This window comes from Chionomys nivalis, chromosome 11 (genome assembly GCF_950005125.1).
Source record: "Chionomys nivalis chromosome 11, mChiNiv1.1, whole genome shotgun sequence".
NCBI classification, from domain to species: Eukaryota; Metazoa; Chordata; class Mammalia; order Rodentia; family Cricetidae; genus Chionomys; species Chionomys nivalis.
The window spans coordinates 29,983,265-30,000,644 of record NC_080096.1 but is presented as its reverse complement, the minus strand read 5'-3'; the positions used below and the strand labels follow the sequence as shown (position 1 = coordinate 30,000,644).

General features: G+C 49.2%; 2 protein-coding genes across 14 annotated transcripts in view; both read left to right on the top strand.

The window, feature by feature from the left end:
• Scmh1 (Scm polycomb group protein homolog 1) overlaps positions 1-10,288 on the top strand; it is a 130,062-nt gene extending 119,774 nt beyond the window's left edge. For all 9 annotated transcript variants that reach the window (XM_057783609.1, XM_057783615.1, XM_057783611.1 and 6 more), the window contains 4 exons: positions 3,999-4,193; positions 6,580-6,645; positions 8,220-8,362; positions 9,199-10,288. In XM_057783609.1, the coding sequence (XP_057639592.1) occupies positions 3,999-4,193; positions 6,580-6,645; positions 8,220-8,362; positions 9,199-9,324 (530 nt within the window). In that variant the 3' untranslated portion in view covers positions 9,325-10,288. The remainder of the gene's footprint in view (positions 1-3,998; positions 4,194-6,579; positions 6,646-8,219; positions 8,363-9,198) is intronic.
• Positions 10,289-13,294: 3,006 nt separating this feature from the next.
• Positions 13,295-16,747, top strand: Slfnl1 (schlafen like 1). Of its 5 annotated transcripts, none has more exons than XM_057785064.1 (5): positions 13,295-13,815; positions 14,988-14,990; positions 15,149-15,664; positions 15,830-15,973; positions 16,516-16,747. In XM_057785064.1, exons 1-5 carry the CDS (start codon positions 13,414-13,416, stop codon positions 16,636-16,638), a joined length of 1,188 nt encoding a protein of 395 aa, XP_057641047.1. In that variant the 5' UTR covers positions 13,295-13,413; the 3' UTR covers positions 16,639-16,747. The 5 variants fall into 5 exon arrangements, with proteins under 5 accessions (XP_057641047.1, XP_057641046.1, XP_057641051.1 ...); XM_057785063.1 differs by lacking the exon at positions 14,988-14,990 and adding an exon at positions 14,629-14,642 and having other exon boundaries at positions 13,295-13,819; XM_057785068.1 differs by lacking the exon at positions 14,988-14,990 and having other exon boundaries at positions 15,320-15,664.
• Positions 16,748-17,380: the final 633 nt, after the last annotated feature.

The following is a 17,380-nucleotide window of genomic DNA, read 5'->3' as shown; positions in this document are numbered from 1 at the left end:
GCATCTTAGTGCACAGCATTCCCAAAAACATTTCCAGTGAAAGGTAGCCAGAAAGGGAGAGGATGGGAAAGGAGTATGGAGAAAAATCACAAGTAGTAAATACTCCCAGGGAAGTCTGGGAAGACAGGAAGGACTCAGAATTGTTCTTTTGAAGTACAGAGAGTAGAACATGGGGACCAATTTGTAAGAAGACAGATTTTAACTTTAAAAAAAAAGAGGGCATTTTATCCATGAGACCTCTCAATAAAATGACTACCAAAAATCCCCCAAGAGAAAGGCTGGAGAAGTGGCTCAGAAGTTAAGAGCAATGGTTGCTCTTCCAGAGGTCCTGAGTTCAATTCCCAGCAACCACGTGGTGGTTCACAACCATCTCTATAATGGTGCCCTCTTCTGTATACTTAATAAATAAATAAAATCTTTTAAAAAAAAAAGGGCATCATCATTTTAAAAAAATCCCCCAAGAGTGCAACCATTCATTGGGGTCTTGATCAAAGCAGAGGTCGAAGAACCACTGAGCATAGAGAATATAATGTTTCCAAGGTTCCAGGCTCACAGCCGGGCTTTCCTTGCAGGGAAGCTGGACGAACATGGAGCTAGAGCTGTGAGAGCACTGAACAAGTGCAGGCCTTGCCCATGCTGTGGCACGCCCTTTTCTGCTCCGTAGCCCAGATCCTCCCCGCATCCCCACCCAACCAACTTCATGCACTCACTCTCTCAAATAAATAAGAAAATAAGAAACAAAAGTCAAAACAGACCAAAAAGAACTAGTAAGGCAAAAAAATAACAGACAAAAATCACAGACACAAATGAGAGTCCATTTTGTGGTTTTGTGTTGACAACTAACTACTCCTGGGTATAGGACAGTGACACCGCATTGGAGAAAGCTGATTTCCCCCTTCCCCAAAGTGTCAGCTGCAAACAGCTTCTTGTAAGGGATAAAACTTCCCCTTCTCCATGCTGGGATCTGAGACATCTGAGCTTAATTGGAAGGATAACAAAATACAGTAGATTTAGAAGCAGTAAAGTTGTAAATATTACAAACAAAAGGAACAGTAATTACGTAGTTGTCTCAGATGAGGTATCCCTAGCAATTGGATGTTTAAACTGGTCTTAACAGTGTGCTTCAATTAACACATCAGTCACCCAAAACCATAATGGTCCCATAAGAAAACCTATGTGCTCATGAAGGGCACCCTCATGAGCTGACAGTTCTTATTTCTATGAGCTACAGGATTTTGAAAATGGAATCACTTTGTGACAAAAGGAAGACAGAGGAAATTTCATTGTTATTAACAAAAGTTATTTTTGCAAAAAAAATGAGATTATGTTTCCACTGATGCTGGGATAAGGCCCAGAGCTTCCCTACAAAGAACCCTGGGGCTCTGTGGAGCACAGCTGGAAAGGGTTATGGTCTTGTCCAGGCCATTCCCTACCAGAGGCAGCAAAGACCCCATCTTACCAACCTTACAAGGACCAGTGCCTTATAAGTGTGGGAATGATGTCTCATTTTCCTAGTACACCTTCTTAGGGCAAGATCTACTGGCCATGCCTAGTTTTAGACATCCCCAGACCAGGCTTTCACTCAACTCAGAATCCAGACCTAAGTGGCATCCTTAGCACTGTTGAAGGGAAGAGACTTTCATTGATCTGTGTCAACTCCGATGATTCCTAACACTGTGTGTTAATTTTCCTCACATCTTAGCTAAGGGAAACAGGCATGATTTTCAGCCATAGCTAAGTCAACATGCACTGGAAAAGTGAGCTGACTCTGCTATATGGCAAGCAGAGAACTCAAAGTCGTTGTTGTAACTCTGAATGAAAACAAAATAGCAGTTCCTCAGATTCATCTTCTCATTTGGTACTCTCCCTGTCTTTATACACAAGGGAGCAGGACCTCAGAGAAGACAAACTCCTTGCGCTGAAAATGGAAGAAGCCAGAAGAAGAAGCAGGTCTCCTAGTTTGGGGGTTGACTTTCTGCTTATGTCTCAAAATGGGACATGCTTGCTACTGCCCTGCCATCTCCCCTGGAAAGCAGGAGTGGGGAACCTCAACTGCAGATAGAGTGTGGGGACTCTGGAGCCTCAAAGACTTGTCTTTTCAAATCACTTCTAGGAAAATACCTCCCACAACTAACCTCCTGCAGAAGATAAATAGTTACCTAAAAATAGATTTGACTTTGGGTCCATGCTTGCTAAGCTAACTTAGATAATAGAAATAGTCCTAAAATCCTAAGACATCTTACTGGTGAGGGTCTCTTAGCCTGGTAATAAATTTATATTTAGCCACAAAATCTCAAAGATAAACACTGGGTCAGTAAGATCTTCTGATATTTAAGTCCCTAATATATGTACAGTCAATGCTGTGGCTAAGGAACTGATTTGGTTTAAGTAGAACCATCTGTCTTGGTTAGGGCTTCTACTGCTTGATCAAAAAGCAAGCTGGAGAGGAAAGGGTTTATTTGGCTTACACTTCCATATTGTAGTCCATCACTGAAGGAAGCCAGGACAGGAATTCAAAGAGGGAAGGAACCTGGATGCTGGAGCTGATGCAGAGGCCATGGAAGGGGATTGCTTACTGGCTTGCTCGGCCTGCTTTCTTATAGAACCCAGGACCACTAGCCCAGGGTAGCACCACTCAAAATAGGCTGGGCCATCCCACATCAATCACTAATTCCAAAGCACATACAGTCTTTGGTACTACCCATTCTCCTCTCTACCTTTAGCCCCATCCTTTCTTCCTGGAAAGCTCTTCTCTTCCCCAGCTGAGACATAGCCATTCACCTAGTCTCATCTAGACAAGGTGTCACTCTCCAAAGAAGAGGGCCTTGAACAAGGCATGACTGGGAGTAGGTGTCCCTTCCTGTGATTTCATACTATCAAGAAGATGCCTTACAGCTTAGACCTTATGGAGGCATTTTCTCAATAGAGGTTCCTTCCTTTCAGATAACTCTAGCTTGTGTTAAGCTGACATAAACTATCCAGCATGCTATCCCAATATGGTATCAGCTTTAGGTTCCATGATCTGGTGATGTAGTGGAACCATGATATAGGTTCTACTATTTGATATTGCCCATAGAGGTATAGATTTGGCATGAGATTCCCTTCCCAAAGGCATGCAGATGTTCACAGACCCTTTGGTCTTACTGTAGTATATATGAACTACTTCTGGGTTCCCCACGATGCAGTGAGAAGCACTCTGCTGAGTGACAGAGTCAAGTTCTAACCCTGGTTCTGGTCCCTATGCCTGAGCTCCCCCAGCTTCCTTGGAATGCTTCTGTAGAGCAAGGTCAATACAGATGACCTGAGGCACTGAAGGAGCAGGCTCTGCAGACAGGTCTTTAACCAGATGTCGTGGAGTAGTTCCAAGACGTCTGCTGACAGGTCAGCGTCTGCTTCTGAAGATTCCTCTGAGGCCTGGGGGAACAGCTCAGGAACTAAGAACACTGGCTCTGAAACTGAAGATTTGCATTTGAATTCTTGGTACTCACATAAAACCTGGGCAAAGCTGTATGTGCCTGTAACTCCACCCAACATTGGGGGCAAAGACAGGCAAATCTTGGGGCCTCACCAGCCATCCAGACTAGCCAAAACAGTGACTTTCAGGTTCAATGAGAGACCTTGTCTCAGGGAATTAGGTAGAAAGTGATAGAGGAAGACACAATATCCTCTGGACTTCATATGTGTGTGCATGGGCACCTGCCTACAGAACCCTCCCCTGAGCATGGGTGTCCCTTCCCACAGCCCCTGACCCTCTGTCCTTATACAGGTAAGGCCTACTGCTATCCCAGGCCAAGAGGAACAGGCTAGAGAAACTAGAGTCCAGAAGGAATCCAAGTCTTGAGCTCTTAGTGGGAACCAGGAGCCATGACTAATACACAGGCATCCTGAATCCCTATAGGACTTTATGTCTTGCTGCCTCTTTTTTCACTCAGGCAAGTACCTGTAGCCAGCAGCACTCTGCCAGTCCTTACTTTAATCCTGGTTTTATTATTTTCCAGGTGAATCCTTTGCCCTGGGGAATAGCCTGGCCCGGTCCTTGGAGACACACTCAGACTTGATGGACACTGCCTTGAAGCCTGCCAGCCTCATCGGCACTTCCCAGAACATTCGAACTCCTGGTTATCGGCCCTTGGCTCCCTCCTGTGGCCTCCCATTGAGCACTGCCTCAGCTGTGCGCAGGCTCTGCTCCAGGGGTAAGCTGATCATGGTTCTGTGGTTCTCATGACTCCTTTCCCTTGTTCCTGGGCTCAGTGAGTTCAAAAGGAAACGAGCATTGCTGCCCTACTGCATGGTATTGGGACTGGAGCTATGCTCAATATTGGCATGTAACTGGTGTTCTGGGCTTGGTTTGAAACAACAAAACAAAAAAACATAACTTGAGAACCAGATACCTAGAACTAAAAGGGACAGGCAAGGATTTATCCTTCCAGCCCTTAGTCATTTATTTGAATACCATTTGTATTTTGTATGAGGAGGATACAAATTACCTTTTTAAATGTCTTATACAGAAGACAAGCTTGTTTTCTTTTTACTTTTTTTTTTTTTTTTTTTTTTTTGGTTTTTCGAGACAGGGTTTCTCTGTGGCTTTGGAGCCTGTCCTGGAACTAGCTCTTGTAGATCAGGCTGGTCTTGAACTCACAGAGATTCACCTGCCTCTGCCTCCCAAGTGCTGGGATTAAAGGCATGCGCCACCACCGCCCGGCCAGAAGACAAGCTTTTAAAAGATACTTGTAAATCAATAAAGATACACAATTGATAGTATGAAATTGTCAGGGCTTAGGCCGGGCGATGGTGGCGACTACTCATTAGGTAAATGTGAGGAAGGATGAAGTGGAAACTGTCTCCCAGGTTTAGCTACCTAGATGCAGGAGGCTAAATGGGTACCATTCACTAAGAAAGACCTAGAAATGGAAGAGAGGGGATACCGTGAATAATCTTAGAGATACACAAGAGACAGCAGGATAGTACAGAGCTGAAGTTAAGTGTTTAATAGTCATCCGTGTATTGAAACTTTACAGTGGACGAATTCCCAGAAATAAAGGATGAAAAGAGCAGCTTACCAAAGGTGGAGTCCTAGTAGGCAAAGTTCGAAAGGTAAAAACAGGGATAGAAGTTGACACGGGAGGAAATGCATTCAGTATGAGGAGGAAGGAAAGTTGATTGGATGGTGGCTGGACAATCCAAGAGTATTCAAGTAGCATCAGGCCTGAGGAATATCTGCAAGATTCAATAATTCGTAGGTAGAATTTGATAATCTTATCTAGAGACATTGGGAAGGCAGATTGCCATGAGTTAATAAAATATTGAGGGAGAATTTACTTAAAATAAAGGACAGAGAGAGCTGTGAGTCTGAAGAAATTCTTACAGAATGGAGCACTTGGGCATGTTTGTCAACAGACAGCTTGAACTTCTGAGACGTTAGGTCGATAGCAAAGGAGAAAGGAATGGTGGGAAGTAGTAGGAGTCCAGAGCACAGGCAGACAGATTAGTAGATACACCTTCTCTGGCAGTCGTCCGTGAACAGAGGAAAGACTGCGTAGGGAAGACCTTATGAGTCTGAAAGACTAAACCAGTCCTCCAGAAGATAAGATATGGTGGGTCAAGAAAAGAAGGTTTACAAGAAACCTCAGGGGCCAGCAGTGGGCAGAAACTAGTTTGCAAGAGCTGTGGTTTTCTTTTGTTTCTTAGCGTCTTCTATATGAGGTAAGACAAGACAGTTTGGGACTCAGGACTTTCTGGTGAGCTAGAAAGACAAGAGCCAGGAGAGAAAACAGTACAGGAGAGTAGGACTTCACATAAAAGAATCAGTAGGGCTGGAGGGAGAGCAGTGAGACTCAGTGACAGCTAAGCATTGTAACGTAGTAGCTCTGGGGGGTACCTCTTAAGCAAGCTGGAAAGGCGGGCAGTTGGTGTCAGAGAAGAGTGTACTTAAAATTCTGGAGCATTTGTTCCAAATGCTGATAAACACCAGGCAGTGGCCTAGTGGCCTTAGCAGTGGTGTCTGACATAGAGGAGAGGTGAGAGCACTGCCGCTGTTGTAGACAGGTCAGTGGGTTGCCCCCCAGAGAGCAGTAGGAACTGGGGTGGGACAGAAAGGGGTGAGTGAAGCACCAGAAGTCTTCATTTAATAAGGGAACGCAACACAGAGATTTATTAATAATTGAGGCCAGAAAGAGCAGGTGGTTGCTTATAGGGTTGGCCTCTAAGTTTCATAGAAGGATGGTCTAGAAACACCAACAGGAAGCCAGGAGGATACTATCCTCAAACCCTAGCCTGGCTTCCCCCAGCCCAGGGTATGTGAAGTGTAGAAAAATAAAGATTCCAATACAAGAAGTGAGAGATGACTTTGAAGAGAGCTTTCATAAGGACTGAGACAGAGGAAGAAGCCCGTGTTCTACCCCAGCCCTGGAGAGAGGCTAAATGAAGTAGAGAACTGTCAAGTAGAGGTGGAGCTGAGACGCAGCTCCCTCAGCTTCCTCACCCTGAGGCTTGAGTAAGTTGTCTCAGCTCAGGTCTCCCATCTGCAGAGTGTTCCTCATGAAGAATAGAATTTCTCATCTCAGCCTGGTCTTTCCGCAGGAGTGTTGAAAGGAACAAATGAAAGGAGGGACATGGAATCATTTTGGAAACGAAGTCATTCCCCAGGTATGTGGTGAGTTACTGTATTTCCATCTCCACCAAGGCAAGGTCCCGTCTGGCAGGGATCACAGTAATGGGCTGCCTCTCCCACTAGCTCTGGGCTCTCAGCTTCAAGCACATCAGGAATCTCTGCCAGCTCATATTCAAAACTCTTTTGTCCATGAAGAACCTCTAAGACTGGAAGATCCAATCTGATAAGCTATAGATTGCTTGTTTCAAAAAAATTAAGAATTTGAGTCTTTTCCCTTTCTTATTTCTTTAATCCAGAGGATCAGATACAAGTGTGCTAACCTGGCCCCTTGTCACTGCAGGGAGGTTAGCTCTCTACAGAAAAAGGAACAGACAAGTCAAGGATAAAGAACTAACTCTTCTCCTTCCTTGCTGGGTAATCTTAGCTAGTCACCTCACCTCACTGAGAAACATACTCAGGCATCAGTGTGTCAGACCAGTTACTCTTTCATGTGTAAGGAACATGGTACTACTTACATTCTATATAGGGGGCACAGTTAATGCACACGAAATAAATGAGTGCATGAAAGTATAATGGTGTGACATGTGCCCATGGTAAACCGACTGAGAGTGACAAGATCAGAGAAGGCAGATAATTGAGACAGGTGCAAATGTGAGGAGTCAGGTTAGAAAAGGACATGCTAGACAAGTCAGAAGACGAGTTGGCTTGTTCCAGAGTGGGTAAGTAGGGGCAGATCAGTATGGAGTATGTCGTGAGGCGTACCTCACTCCGCTCCATCAGCACTGTAGGAATTCAGGTTCCCCTCCCTGGACAATGGGAGACCATGGCAGTGAATCAGAGGGAACTGACAAGATTCCATTACTGCTTTGAGGGACCATTTATTTCAGCATTGAAACAGAAAGGATCTGGTCCTTGGAGCCAAGACCTCCTTAGCTAAGCTGGAGTTTGCCTGAAGAAATGGAGAAGCTGAAGGACTAGAAGGAAGGAAGGCAGAGGGAATACATGCACAAGGGATCTACAATGGTGGATGACCAAAGCAGTCAGATCCCAAGTCACACAGGGAAAGTAGAAGAGCTGTGTTTCAACCACGATTGAGATTTAAAAAAAAAAAAGCTGCAAACAGACCCCTAAATAAATACTGAGATTCCTAGCAGCCAAGGCAAAAAGTTTTTGCCTAGTCCAGGCCTTAGGAGAGGATCCAGAGTATGTTCTGTTGCTCTGTCAGTTTTATCTCCAGTCCCCAAAGAACTGGCTCTTGCTTCACTCAAAAACCATTATTTATCTGGTCCCCAAAGCCAAGACAAAAATAAGTACCCACTCCTTCCTGCCCCGCCACCAAACCCAGGAAGCCTTGTTGATACCTCCCTCAGGTTCAGTGTGATTCACTGCCCCAGTGAAAAATTCCCCAAAACCAGACCTGCATTACAGAACGAAGTTGTGAATTCTCTATGGAAAAAGTCTTCATTCCATGGGCAACCTCCAATCATCTCTTACCACTTGAATGTCACTGTGAGCATCACCTCTGAAGCCATGGAGTGTGCCAGGAGGCTAGTGGGAATGGACCAGTGGTCATTACTTGCATTATGGTAGGTGTCCTTCTGTCCTTCAGGGTCAGATCGGTATCTGGAGAGCCGAGATGCCCCTCGCCTGAGTGGCCGGGACCCTTCTTCATGGTCAGTGGAGGATGTGATGCAGTTTGTCCGGGAAGCAGATCCTCAGCTCGGACCCCATGCTGACCTCTTCCGAAAACACGTAAGTGCCTCTGTCTGACCTCCTGTGTGTGTGGCAACCTCTCAATCTTAAAGGGTGTGGCTGTGTTCTATGTCCACTGAAACAACATAAATGATGCCATCTCAAGCAGACCCCACTGGGTGCTGTGTTTACCTCAGTCTCTTAGCATAGGCTTTCATTGAGCCAGATTCCCACTGGATTTGTGGTTTGGGGCTCAGTTCTAGGTTAGAGGGGTCTATCTCTTTTCCCAAGAGTACCTTACTCCATCTGCTTTGTTACAAGATTCAAGGATTTTAGCCTAAGTTAAAATCCTTATCACAAGTCCCCTCCTCTGCTCCCTTCAAGAGACCAATGCCTAAGCATTGCTCTTCCTGCTCTGACCACACCCCCAACTTTAGGGCTCACACCCATTTCTCTACCTCTGTGCTGCTTGGTGCCAGCCTTCCTGTGGTTACAAAGTCTGCCCCTTCACTGACCACAGAAATCTTTTAGGTGTGTTTGCAAGGGCTCCAGAGCAAGCCTGAAAGTCAGCACTGCCCCCAAGAGGCCCACTGTGGCTCAGTGCGCAGTGTATCTTGAGGGTAGATGGCAAAACAGAAGGCACAGGTGCACTCCTTGCAAGGCCTCTCAGAGGCCTAGGACACAAAAGCAGCAGTGAAGAGCAAGGTGGGAGGAGCAGCCCCTTAGTGCCTGCCTGGAGAGATGTGCTCAGAGCGCCAGGGAGATGAAAAGGCAGGCAGGCTTCAAGATCCTGGCAGCCTGACTGCACTGTGTGCCTTGCACTGCTCTGTGTCATCATTGGCACCTGAGGCAGTCAGACCAACCAGGCATCTGATGGTGGCTCCTCCCCACCCCAGGAGATCGATGGCAAGGCCCTGCTCCTGCTGCGCAGTGACATGATGATGAAGTACATGGGCCTGAAGCTGGGGCCCGCCCTCAAGCTCTCCTTTCACATTGACCGGCTGAAGCAGGGCAAGTTCTGAACAGGAGGCATTCTTCTCCCCGGAAGCCGCCAGCCAGCTCCCAGGCACCTCCATAGGGCTCTGGGTGACCTCAGGACTCCAGGAGGCTGGAGAACCACCACTGCTGCCCCTCCTACCATGATGTGTCCTTCCATGAAGGACTGAGGAGGGAAGAGTGTGGGCCCAGGGCTGGTGGTGCTCTTCCCCTTGGCCTGCTGTGGCTCCCAGGCCCCTCCTATTTATTTCTCAAGGCTTGCCAAGCCACTCCCCACAAGTTTAGACTGAGCACCTTGCAAAGAGATGGAGGAAAAGGCCAACTCTAGGACCTTGAAAGGCCCCGACACCCAGGCCCCTCACCGCCTCCTGGACTTGGGAGAGGGTCCCATGGCCCCCAGCTCATGCCTTCTCACCAGATCCCCAGACTCTGAACTTATGGTGCAGACCTTTTTTTAAAAGCTCCTTTCTTGTTGCTAATTTATTGCTTCTGGCACTTGGACTTCATGCTTTTCTTGCACCAGAGATTTTTGGGAAGGAGACCACCCTCTGTGTTCCAGAGAGGGCCTCTCCAGAGAAGTATGACCCTGTTCCAGAGGACACTGCCCTAGGGCTCTTTCTCTCTGGGATGGACAGAGGCATATGGCTGACTGGGCATGGAAAGGTGAGGGTCCCTCTTCCCACATTAGGCCCTTTGTAGCCCCAGTCTCTCTCTCTCTCTCTCTCTCTCTCTCTCTCTCTCTGATGTATTTTCCCACCACCCTGCCCACATGACAGCTCCCTGCCCTGTTCAGAATTGCTGCAAAAGATGGGGCCCAATGCCTCTAGGCCATGGCCCCAAGGTGGGACGGAGGACCTCCAGGCTGGAGGGGTTGCCCTCTGCTAGCTTCTGTGCTTCCTCCTAAGCAAGCCAGCAGCACTGCTGCCCCCACTGCCATCTGAACTATTTTATGTCAGTTTGTTTATAAATAAAAACCAATACAAATGCCCATGTCCTGTTAACCAGTTGACATCCAAATTACTTGGCAAGAAGGTTGTCTCTTCATTTAATATTGGTGTTTACACATGTAAAACAAGGAGCCATAGCCAGATTATCTCTAGGAACTCTTCTAGTACCACAGTCCAGGTGCCCACAGCACCCAGCACCTTGCGGACCCCAGCCTCTGCCCAAGTTGCTTCCCTTTGTCAGTTAGACAGCTGTCAACACTGCACCTTCGTGAAGCCATTTAGCACCTGCCAGGTCTTCACAGAGCCTCATTCAGCCACTCTGAGGGACTGGGCCTCTTCCTGTCTGTACTCCATTGTCTTAATTCCCTCAAGTTCCCCGCCCAAGCTTCTGCCTCCAATCTACATGCACCAAAAAGTTCAGGCATGCCTTCAAATTGGCTGCCCACAGGAAGGCAAACAGCTATTTGATTGAAGGTCTCCCCCTTGCTCCCAGTAATCAGGGCTACTTACTAGAAGTGGGAAAATGTGTAATGAAGTCTTTACCTGGAGCCTACAAGATGACTCAGTTTGTAAAGGTCTTTCTGTGCAAGCCTGGAGACCTGATACTGGTCCCCAAAACTCACAGGAGGAAGGAGAGAATCAGCTCCAGAGGTTGTCCTCTGACTTCCACATGTGTGGCATGACACGTGTGTTCCTTCTCCCATATCATACACACAGCAATAAATCAGTTTTTAATAATAATAAAAGGTAGTTGGGGCTGGAGAGATGGCCCTAGCAGTTAAGAGCACTGACTGCTCTTCCAAAGGACCCAGGTTCAATACCCAGCACCACATGGGAGCTCACAACTGTCTGTAACTCCAGTTCCAGGTGATCTGACACCCTCACAGAGACATGCATGCAGGCAAAACATCAGTGCACATAAAAAAAATCCTGCTAGGTAGTGGTGATAAATGCCTTTAATCCCAGCTCTGGGAAGGCAGAGGCAGGCAGATCTCTTTGAGGCCAGCCTGGTCTACAGAGCAAGTTCCAAGACAGCCAGGACTACTCAGAGAAACCCTGACTTGGAGAAAAAAAAAGAAAAAGAAAAGAAAGCTTACCTAAGCTAAGCTGCCCTCGAGGGTCTCATTGGCAGAGGCTGCATGTCACCCAAGCCTAGCTGATTTGTAGGTCCTTCTAGATAATAATCTCTAACAAGAAATGACTGTTTGGCACAGAAAAGGGTCTTCTATCAAGGGAACCATGGACCCCACCCTGTACATTTTGGTTCTTCCTGGAAGCAGCTAGGTCCTGTCAGCACTCTGTGGAGCTTGGGGTTGAGAACCAAGGAGGTGAAGACTTTAGCCAGCAGAGCCAGAAAGGTGGCAACTATTGGCTTGTGTGAGCACTGGGGTCTGGAGGGGTGGTGCAGGGGAGAAGTGGATTTGGACCCTCAGTTCTGGAAGCTGCTCCAAGGGCCGCCATGGCCAAGCTGTGGTGCTTGAGCAGCTGTGTCTGCTTACAGTGTCTGGCCAAGAGTATGGTTGTTGAGGACCATCCTTGCTCAGAATCCCCCAATCCTGCTTGCTGCCTGTGGCTCAATCAGAAGGCATTGTTGGCCTTCGTGAGATCACAGAGGTTCGTGTGCAGACCCCGCCCACTTCCTAGAGCCTGCTTCTCTCTGCCTCCATGCCAGGTCCTAATACCCCGGGCCAGGGAACTGTGAGAGCCCAGGGCGAGCACCTCCCATGCCCCCCGCAGGAGCCAGCAGGACATGAAGATCATAGGCCTCCTCCTGCCTCCACTTGTGGCTTGCCCTGAATGCCCCCACTGCAGCTGTGGTGGCTCTCGGATTCCGGCCACCTCAAAAATCCAATCTGGAAAGATGCGGGCTGGTGGCACCTGCCACCCAAGTTGGAGGCTGGGGGCGTGGGGGTGAGTGGAGGGCCTGTGGCACAACTTGTAAATGAGCTCCCAAGCCTAGGGCGACGAGCAAGCTCAGTTCTAGTTCCTGAGGCATCTCAAGTTGGATTTGGTTGGTTGGTTGGTTGGTTGGTTGGTTGGTTGGTTGGTTTTATCAAAACAGAGTCTCTTTGTATAGTCCTGGCTGTCCTGGAACTTGCTTTAAAGGTGTGTGCCACCATCACCTGGTTTCAAGTTCTATGTATATATGCAAAGATCCTTTTCATGGAGAGGGACTATAACTTTTTTTTTTTTTTTTTTTTTTTTTTTTGGTTTTTTTTCCGAGACAGGGTTTCTCTGTGGCTTTGGAGCCTGTCCTGGAACTAGCTCTGTAGACCAGGCTGGTCTCGAACTCACAAAGATCCGCCTGCCTCTGCCTCCCGAGTGCTGGGATTAAAGGTGTGCGCCACCACCGCCCGGCAGGACTATAACTTTTGTCAGTATATCAAAACCCCAAGAACCTGCCAAAAATGAAAAATTGAAATTTATGCCCTGGCAATACTGAAGCATGCATGGGCAGCCCATATATGGTGGTTCTGTTGAACTTGTCCATATTGGGTTTCATGGTTGATGAGGACAACTGACCAGGTCTCTTCCGCAAGAAGGCACCAGATCTCTTTACAGATGGTTGTGAGCCACCATGTGGTTGCTGGGAATTGAACTCTGCACCTTTGGAAGAGCAGGTAGTGCTCTTAACCGCTGAGCCATGAACCTGCCAACCTAATCCTAGTTTGAATGACCCATACTAGCCTCCTGGCAGGTTTTAAAGCAAGTGGAAGAGAGCCAGACCAGCCCTGAGAGTTTGGGACTCTGACCTATATACTGAGGCCCACTATAACCATCTTGCTAGGACCTGGAGACTGAGAACCTTGTAGGTGTGAGGAAACCCCAGCGACAGCTAAGAGGTCCTAGGAAGGCAGCTAGAGGGTGTGAAGGAGACCTCAAAGACTCCTCCTAACCCTTCAAGCAAACTCTCATCTACCCACAGGCCCAGAGAGGCCGGGCTCAGGCCCACCTGGTTCTTTCCTAGGCACCAAGGGAGGAGGGAGGCTTACTGGCCTTCTGCCCTCCTTTCTTTCTAACCCTGCCTAGCCTCTGCCAGTCCATACGCCTCCAGAAGCCTCAGCACCTGTGAGGACGTCCTGGCCAGCCTGAAAGCCAGACCCAGAAAGAGCGTTCAGCAGTAAGGACTACCAAAATCCCTTCAGAGGAAGAGGTCAGCACAGACAGATGTGGGAGTCCCCCGTGGAGTCCCAGGACAAGCAGCTCCTGCCAAAGCTGCCTCCAAAAGAGTCCTCACCCAAGGACTCTGGCCTCAAGGCAGTTCCCAGCACACATACTCTTTATGTGGGCCACCTGAACCCCCAGTTCTCTGTGCCTGTGCTTGCCTGCCTGCTACGAGACACCCTAGAGCGGCTGGAGCTGCCAGTGGCCCGTGAGTACATTGAAGTAGTGAGGCGGCCACGAAACACTTATGCACTGGTACGGGTGGCTGCCCCCAAGGCTGCCCTGGCCTCCCTCCCCTGGCGTCTGCAGATGGCCATGGAGGAGCAGCTAATCCTCAAAGAGCTCACAGCCCGTGGCAAGGAACTGGTGTTGAGTGAGGGCTTGGAGTCCTTAAACCACAGGGAGGTAAGTGCCATTTACCCAAGTGTCCCCTGAAAGGCTTGCTAAGGAAGAGATGAACTGCACACATGCCCTGGGGATGTGACTCAAATGATTGACCCCTCTTCTCAGAGGGACTAATGTTTGCATTCCAATCAGATTTGGGAGGCCCATGACATACATACCAAGTGCTAGTTTTCTCCTCGGCCTACCTCATTTGTTCTGTTGACAAACACCAGAAGTACCAGAAGCGAGGCTGAGACAGGCAAGCCCTTCAGGAGCAGAACCAAGTTGGTGGTGGGAGAACAGGCAAGCCCTCACAGCTCACTGAAGACAAATTAAAGGGGACTGAAAAGCCAGGCTTGGGAGCACAGAAGGCCCTCCAAGAAAAGATGTTCAGTAGTGACGTAGAACAGGCTGTTTGGTATCTCTGGAGCTGAGGCTGCAGGCCACAGAGGCACCTGAGGAAGAAGCTGGGCCAGAGGCTGGGTCCAGATCACTACAGCTGTCATGATCTCAGGAAAGCAGGGTCCAGGCCAGTTTTGAGGGGTGAAAGTTTATACTACCAATATCCTTGGGTCTTCTGTCCAGAGGGCAAACCCATGGGGCGTGAACTGTGGCTCTGCAGCTCTGATACATTTGATGCCCGAGCACCTGCTTTTGTATTTCTGTGCCAGTTCTGTTGTTTCTGAGGCTAAGTTCATCTTCCCTGGGGAGCTGAGGGCTGCTAGGTCCTGTCCATTATAGTGCACCAGCCCAGCTGAGTGTCCTTCCCTATAGAAGTGAAGGCTGCTGGGAAATGGGAGTGGCCACTGGATTGGCATTTAGAGCTCCTGAGAGGGTGGGAAGAGGAAGCTAATGGATAGGCTGTCAAGACCCTAAGGAAGTTACCATGCAGAAACAAAATGCTCAGAGCCCCAGAGACAAAGCAGGAGCCACAGAGGGACTCAGGAAGAAGAAAGCAAGCTAAGTTCCATTGACCAGGAGATAGCTAGCTGGCAGACATTCCAGGGACAACAAAGAGAGTAGTTCAAGGCCCTCCCTACAGCTCTGCCCAGAGAACTACAGGGTACCAAGATGCCTCCTGGGAACATTGGGGCCTGGAACCTATTGCATACTCCCAAGTGGAAAAAGACTGGCCCATGGGTGGCTCCCACCTCCAAAGGGACAATCTCTTTACCCACCCAGGCATCCTAGAGCAGGTGCCACTGTAAGAGCCCAACCCACGGGCTAGCATGGGCCCTCAGCCTGGGAGAGGACCACTAGCAGTAATGTGATGGGGGTCTGGCAGTCTCTTAGGTTAGGGCTCCTTGTCTTTTACCTTTGCCTATATACCCACTCTCGACCCCCACCCCAACAGGAGGACAGTGGCCCAAGCCCAAGTCCCAGCCCTGGCCCCAGCCCAGGCTTAAGGCGTCTACAGCGGCCCCAGTTGCCAGACCCTTCCCCTAACTGGTGCTGGGCTGGGCGTCGACAGATTTCTCAGAACCGACCCAGTGGCGTGCGCTCTGATAGTGCCATTGTGCACCAGGAGATCTTGGGCCAGGAGCAGCTATTCCAGGGTGCCTTCCTTGGCAGTGAGACACGGAATGTGGAATTTAAGCGAGGCAGCGGTGAGTACCTGAGCCTGGCTTTCAAGCACCACGTACGGCGCTACGTGTGTGCCTTTCTCAACAGTGAGGGTGGCAGCCTGCTGGTAGGTGTCGAGGACAATGGCCTGGTACAGGGCATCCACTGCAGCCACCGTGATGAGGACCGCACACGCCTGCTGGTGGACTCCATCCTGCAGGGCTTCAAACCCCAGGTCTTCCCTGATGCCTACACCCTCACCTTCATCCCCGTCATAAGCACTTCCACAGCCAACACCCCTCTCAAGGTGAGCTACTAGTGCCTGTGGTTGCTGAACAGCACAGGGGTGGGTAGCAGCAAGCAGAAGCCCACCAGGCTGCTTCTGGGAGGTGAAGTGTGGGGCTGCTAAAGTGGAACTAGGGCTGTCACCATCAGGTGTGGCACCTTCTGAGCTGCTGCTGCCCCTGCTAAGGTACTCCGCCTGACCGTACACACCCCCAAGGCCCAGGGTGAGCCACAGCTCTATGAGACAGACCAGGGGGAGGTATTTCTACGGCGTGACGGAAGCATCCAGGGCCCACTGTCTGTTGGCGCCATCCAGGACTGGTGCAGGCAGGTGAGGAGGCTCTGGCCAAGGTAGGCTGAGGTCAAGGAGACTCAGACCTCTCCAGCCACTTACCCTAAAGGGCTGGGCAAGCTTGGAGAAGGGAGGGCTTTGGATGAAAGGAACTCTGCCTCCTCCCAAATTCCACAGCTCAGTAGCCAAAGGGAAAGTCCCAGCGGTCATTTTAAAACCTATACCCAAATCCACAGCACAAAGCCTCACCCACCCTGGCTCGGCAGTTGAGCCATTATGTTGGAGGACCAGGGGATCAGGGAGATTGGACTACTGAGGTGCTATACGGAAACCCCAAATGTTATGCACTGTACCTGGGTAGAGCCTGGTGAGGGGGTGACAGAAAGCTGGACTGAGTCCCATGGTGCAGTCTTTCTGAGAGAACCACCAGGTGGTGAAAAACAGGGCAAGGGGGCTCCATCCCAGTGGCACCTCAAGCTCCTTGGTCAGAGACATCAGCATAACCAGGGCTCCCAGGCTACGGCCCATCCCAGAAAAGAAGACTGGCAGCCTGATTACCACTGCCACACTTGTCCTCTCAGAAGTGGACGATGGAGCTGGGCAAGCTGGAAGAAAAGGTGAAGATGCTAACGGTGGAAAAGGAGCAGCTTCAGCAGCAGCTTCAGCAGCAGCGGTCCCTGTCCTGCAGCTGCTGCGTCCTGTGAGGTTAAGGAAGATGGGGGCTATTACCACCTCTCTCCCTCAGCACTGCTCATGCAGGTGCTGTGGCTTCACCTCCGAACAGGCTGATGATCAGCTCTTGGCACACCACCAAGGAACCCTGATTTCAGAAAACTTGGCTAGTTATTCTAGAAGAGGAGCAACTGTGTCTGGCTTCCTTTCCTCTCCATAGCAATGTCAGAGTTTATCCCACTGAAGTACATGCTGCCAGCCAGGGATATGGTCTGTGTTCAGAACACAGGCATGTGGTATGTACCTAATTCCCTAATGAGACAATCAAGGGTACTTTTAAAGTACTGACAAATAACATTTTATAAGACAACGAAAGTAGTTATCCACTCTCCCTTTCTTGAAGTTCTCAGCCACATTCAGAGTAGGCATCAAAGAGAAAGGCACTGTATCCTCGACATGTGCACACACGAGTTTTGAAATTTCAGCTCCCATGCCCCACTCACCGGCTACTGGACACTCCCTGGACCACTCACCACTCAAAATCTGATCTTTCCATGCAGCAAACAGAATACAACCCCCACCAGGACTTACAATGCTGCCAGGGACCAAACATCATCAGAAATGTTCAAGACATTTACCACACACTGGTGTTCACAGGGCTTCACAAAGAATGCGCTCCTAAAAAGCCAGAGCACACTCTATTTGGATGCCCAGCTCCCAAGGCCTGGATGTGGGGGGAGGGCCTTGGACTTCCCACAGGGGAGGGTTCCCTAC

Excerpts from the sequence above, each read along its gene's own strand:
- Slfnl1 (XM_057785063.1), top strand. The coding sequence starts at position 13,414 with ATGTGGGAGTCCCCCGTGGAGTCCCAGGACAAGCAGCTCCTGCCAAAG. Across the intron at positions 15,665-15,829 it reads CAGCCAACACCCCTCTCAAG|GTACTCCGCCTGACCGTACA; the intron begins GTGAGCTACTAG and ends GCCCCTGCTAAG. Across the intron at positions 15,974-16,515 it reads TCCAGGACTGGTGCAGGCAG|AAGTGGACGATGGAGCTGGG; the intron begins GTGAGGAGGCTC and ends TTGTCCTCTCAG.